General features: G+C 40.5%; 1 gene segment (V, D, J or C); it reads left to right on the forward strand.

Annotated features, from left to right (window-relative positions):
* Positions 1–5,439: 5,439 nt before the first annotated feature.
* On the forward strand, positions 5,440–6,000 carry LOC133121386 (Ig heavy chain V region 914-like). The segment is given in 3 exon segments: positions 5,440–5,485; positions 5,589–5,878; positions 5,965–6,000. Coding segments are annotated over 3 exon segments (372 nt in total).

Here is a 6,000-nt window from a genome sequence, read left to right on the forward strand (position 1 = left end):
ATTAGCAGCCTGCAGACTGAGGACACAGCTGTGTATTACTGTGCCCGACGCACACAGTGCAGCAAACCCACACTGATGAGTTTCTCAGTAAAACACAACCATCACGTGGAGACATAATAATCAATAAAATAATGCCCCCAACCACATCTTTACAATGATTATCATACATTTGAGGAAAATATATCTAATAAATGCATTTTGATGAATGAGAAGATTATGCTTTGAATCCGTTGAACTTTATTACTACATTGATAAAACAGATCATAGTATTCTGTGACTTGGTAATAGAAAATCGAATAAGTATTGATCCATCTGAAATTTCAATTTTAATCAAAAACCTATTACTGACAAGTTTCACAATAATGTTCGTGGAATCATTTTTCCCTTTGTAAGTGTTACATATGCAGGGTCCAGTGTTTAGCACTGGATATCAGGGTGATTTCTGTACTGAGTGGTCCTATGCTGTCTGTGTTGGACACTCTCATTAGAGTGACTTGTGATGTACTGAGTACTGGGGAGCTCCTGGCTCCACTCTCCCACCCTCACCTGCCAGGAAACTCCCTGGATTCACTATGAATAATAATGCAGTCATCAGCCATGGAAGAGAGACACACGGCTGTAATGATGGATAATACTCATAACTGCTATATGATCTGAGCCCCGTCTACAGCTCCGACTGCTCTATTTAAACAGTGTGAGATCTGCCCACCCAATGAGGAGGAGTTGATGCAAACTCTGAGCTCTAATAATGCAGTCATCAGCCATGACTCTTATCCAGAGCGACGTTCAACTAAGTGCAAAGTGCATACCCATAACCAGGGATAAGTGCAATGAAAGACCCTAGAGGGAAGTACAATTTCAACTGTTACCGTTTGAATGCATTCTGTTAGCCGTATATGTACATGAATACATTTGCCGTCTTTCGCGTATGTATAGAATTAAACAACGTCAGTAGTCTCTCTCTTCTCACAGCTAACACTCTTGTCACTCCCACCCAGAACTCTAGCTAACTACCCAAGCTAGATTCTTTAACATTCCCTTGTCCAAGGTATGCGTGCGCATGCGCACATTCCTACCATACCTTATCCTGCTAACTTCCGGTTAGTTCAACCCCATATATGTTCTGTGTTTGTACGTCTGTTTAATAAATGTATTTTATTAAACCCGGTGTCTGTTTTGGTGTCACGTAGACATGAGAGCTGAGTCAAATCAATCTTTCAAAGAACTTCCAACCTTCAGGTTATCTTAATGTTCAATCATTAATATTGGTTATTGTAATTATTAATTAAAATGCTAAATTTGTGGTTGGATATTTCAGATGACAGTACTATGAGACGGATTACTTTTTGCAGTTATACTGCTACATAACGTTAATTGGTTAATTTGATTATTATTATCACGAAACGTCATATGTACCAACACTTGCAATCTACACACAACGCGTAGGGGCGTATCCCACACAATTTGTGGCCCCTGTGCAAGGACTGCGATGTATACATTTCTTATAATCATCCTATTTCGTAGTGTAAGATCCCTACGTCATTTGGCGGCCCGTGCGGGAACCCTGCAAAAGTAAACGTAAATGATGTTTCTCAGATTAACTGAGAATTCTTTAGCAATCTTGATGAAATGTATCACATTGCACAAATATTCAAATAAGAGCAGATTCATTCTGAATTTAAAGTCGGCAGTTGTAATTCTCCTCCGGGAATGGGGAGAAACCCCCCCCCCCCAGAGATTTAAACAAATTCAGCCCACAGTATTTCATATAAAAGCCCCTGAGAATTCTCCTCCCAACACAGGAGCATCACTTGTAAGACAGAGAGGGAGATCTGTGTGTGACAATGGGAGCTATTGTAGCATTAGCAGTGTTACTGGGAACTTTGTCTTGTAAGTGATCTTGCTGTTTTCATATTTTTATTTAACTTTAAGATTATTCTGTGATAAAGTTCCAATATTTTACTTTTAAAAGTGCTTAAATCCACAGCTGAATACTGTGTGCTGTTTCATTCAGTAATTATATTACTTATTGATACACTCACAAACATCTTTTTTATTTCTGTCTCCACAGATGGTCACTGTGTTGAACTCACACAGACAGGCTCTCTTGTTGTTGCTCCAGGACACTCTCTGACCATCTCATGTAAAGTCTCTGGGTATTCCCTGACTGATAGCAGCTACTATACAGGATGGATCCGACAGTCTGCAGGAAAAGCTCTGGAGTGGATTGAACATATGTACGGAGGTGGGAGTTTGTATTACAAGGATTCACTGAAGAGCAAGTTCACCATCTCTGTGGACACCTCCAGCAGCACAGTGTCTTTACAAGGGAGCAGCCTGCAGACTGGAGACACAGCTGTGTATTACTGTGCCCGAGAGTCACAGTGCAGCAAAGCTACAGCAGGGCTCTACAAAAACCCTCCCTGATGAGTGTAGTGGTAAAACACAAACACCATGTACTGTAGGCGCATTAATAATTATGTTTGCACAACTACACCGATCTTCACAAGCTTACCCACCACACGTTACATGAGCCTACAGAGTTTTTTTATCTCCACTCCAACAGTGATGCCCTATCACATCAGTAATGCCCTATCCCAACAATAATGCCCTATCACATCAATAATGCCCTATCCCAACAATAATGCCCTATCACATTAGTAATGCCCTATCCCAACAATAATGCCCTATCCCAACAGTAATGCCATATCCCAACAATAATGCCTTATCACATCAGTAATGCCATATCCCAACAATAATGCCCTATCCCAACAGTGATGCCCTATCACATCAGTAATGCCATATCCCAACAATAATGCCCTATCACATAAGTAATGCCATATCCCAACAATAATGCCTTATCGCATCAGTAATGCCATATCCCAACAATAATGCCCTATCCCAACAGTGATGCCATATCCCAACAGTAATGCCATATCCCATCAGTAATGCCATATCCCAACAGTAATGCCCTATCCCAACAGAAATGCTCTATCTCAACAGTATTGCCATATCCCAACAGTAAAGCCTCATCAGCTGCCTGTTTTTTCACTGAAGCACAAACAGACACAAATATCTGCTCCCAAATTTAAGTTTGCTTTTCCCAGTACGTAATGCGGATAATATCACAGCCAAATCCAAGAAGTGAAAGGGCACTCAAATAAACTTTAGTGTATATTTCGACATCTTGATTTAATGTATCACAATGCACAAATATTCAAATCATAACTATAAGAGCATTTAAACCTTGAGCATTGTGACTGATCTAATTTCCAGAGTGGAAGCAGTCTGCTGTTGTAATCTTCCTCCAGGAGGGGGCAGCAGTGCTCCTCATAATGGATATTCTGACCCTCTGAATTTATCTTGTTTTTCTCCTTCCTCCAACCCCCAGAGATTTAAATAAATTCAGCCCACCGTATTTCCTATAAAAGCCCCTGAGAATTCTCCTCCAAACACAGGATCAGAGAAGGAGATCTGTGTGTGACAATGGGAGCTATTGTAGCATTCGCAGTGTTGCTGGGAACTTTATCCTGTAAGTGGGCAAGCTTTATGAAGATTCTATATTTTACATAAGATCATTCTCAAATATTTATATAAGCTTTATTTTAATAATTTAAAATGAGTGATTTATGACAGTTTTTCTTTTTATTTCATTAATTATAATATTTGATCATATACTCACAAACCTTTCTCTTATTTCTGTCTCCACAGACAGTCACTGTGTTGAACTCACACAGCCAGGCTCTATGGTAGTAACGCCAGGACAGCCTTTAACCATCTCCTGTAAAGTCTCATATTCACTGAGCAGCTATGCTACATTCTGGATCCGACAGCCTGCAGGGAAAGCTCTGGAGTGGATTGGGTATATAAACAATGCTGGAAGCACTGCTTATAAAGATTCACTAAGGGGTGTGGATAATCACATGGGGGCTTGGTGGCTTGGTTAAGCAGGAGGATCTGGCAGCTGCATCCTGTGAGTCTCTGTGTGTGTCCAACTGCGTACAACCAGAGGAACCCCAACCCAATCAATGAATAAATACATAAACCATTCTGGTCTTGGCATCTGCCTACTGCTACACAGTCTTGGAATTGTAATATTTTGGTGGAAATTGTGAAAAGTTACATTTCCACCAAAAATATATATTTTCAACAAACATGTAAAATGAATGTCCAGTTTGCTCAGTGTGAATCAGATGGCTAAAATTCACTGCTTCACTGCTAAAATGTCAGACTGTCTAAAGTTCATCGCTACTTTTAGCTTCTGTAATTACACTGTAAATTTACATTCATCATGAACACAAATAGTGCATTCATGGGTCAGTCAGACCAGTGTCATGCAAATATTTGAAATATTATCATCATATACTTTTTCAAAGAAATGAAATCAAAACACCAATTGACACCTGATTTAGTTTCTTAATTTCATTTTAAATGCATAAAGTATAAATTGCAACACTGTAATCTAGTAAAATTCAAATAATATTTCTGGAAAATTCAGACCAACTATATACCAAGTACCAAGTACTTATATACATATACACTGCATGTAAATGTAAATTGTTACGAGGCAGATATGCAAATGCAAATTGGCAACACAACAAGCAAAGCACAATAAATGAATCAGATTTTCTGTAAATAGGACTAAATGTTATGAACAGTGCAGCCACTGTTTCTGTATACGGAGCTCTTTATCTCTCTCCCCATGCAGTTTGTACACTATCCTGTGGCTAATTTGTGACTCGCTGCACCTGCGGTGGCTCTATATATGACGTGGCCCAAGAGTCTCTGTTTCTGAAAAACAGGAAATACCTTCATTCCAGTTCTGTTATTACATGTAACACCCGTCGATGGTAATATTTATTAAAAATAGTGGCATCGCAACTGTTGATACTTGGAAAGTACGGAATTTATATCATAATTATCAATATTGTATTCATTATTTAAAATATGTGTAATGTTACAGGTTACTGGGCCGCTGCTCTGAGGGTGGAGGCCGTTGCTCACTTTCCGGCCACCAGGGGGCAGGGTTGTAGTGGCGAGTCCTCAGCAGTACATGGGGGGGATTGAAGAAAAAACAGGATACAATTGGCCAGGAAATTGGGAGAAAATGTTTTTTGGTTTTTAAGTGTGATTTTAAGAGGGGGTCACACTTCTCCTACAATCACACCTTTGAGTGTACTGTCACTGAACAGCTGTCTGAAAAGATAGAGGAGGGATGGAGGTCCAGTTTGAGGCAGTTCTACACCTGTTTGGGTAATCTGGACATGAATGTAAAGATCTTTATAAACAGTGAGAGATCTGCCCACCCAGTGAGGAGGAGTTGATGCAAACTCTGAGCTCTTCCTTCTACATTTACCTCTCTGCACTGAGGGAGGAGGGACTGTTGTTGGAGACTGACTGGAGGACTATCATCACAGACTGCAGTCAAAGACTTTCACCATGACTGTTATAACCAGCCTGCTTCTCATTACAGTGTTCTTTACAAGTATGTTTTAACATGTTTTAATTTCCCATTCATTTCATTTTTACTGAAATGTTATTTTGTGAGGTTGCGGATTGTGAGGACTAAGTCTCTCTGCATTTCACAGGTGTTGAATGTCAGACACTGACTGAGTCTGAACCAGCAGTTAAAAAGCCTGGAGAATCCCACAAACTGACCTGTACAGCCTCTGGGTTCACACTCAGCAGCTACTGGATGGGCTGGATCAGACAGGCTCCTGGGAAGGGGCTGGAGTGGGTGGGATCTCAGTATAGCAGCTCGAGTTATTATGCCCAGTCTGTTCAGGGAAGATTCACCATCTCCAGAGACAATAGCCAGAACCAGCTGTATTTACAGATGAACAGCCTGACAGCTGAAGACACTGCTGTGTATTACTGTGCCAGATACCCACAGTGAGAGACAGTGAGGGGAGAGCTGCACAAAAACCTCTTCCCCTTTATCACCTCTTCCCCTTTATCACACAGAGCCACAGCAGAGAACTGGATCTAATGAAGGAATAA

Source organism: Conger conger, chromosome 2 (assembly GCF_963514075.1).
Source record: "Conger conger chromosome 2, fConCon1.1, whole genome shotgun sequence".
Lineage (NCBI taxonomy): Eukaryota > Metazoa > Chordata > Actinopteri > Anguilliformes > Congridae > Conger > Conger conger.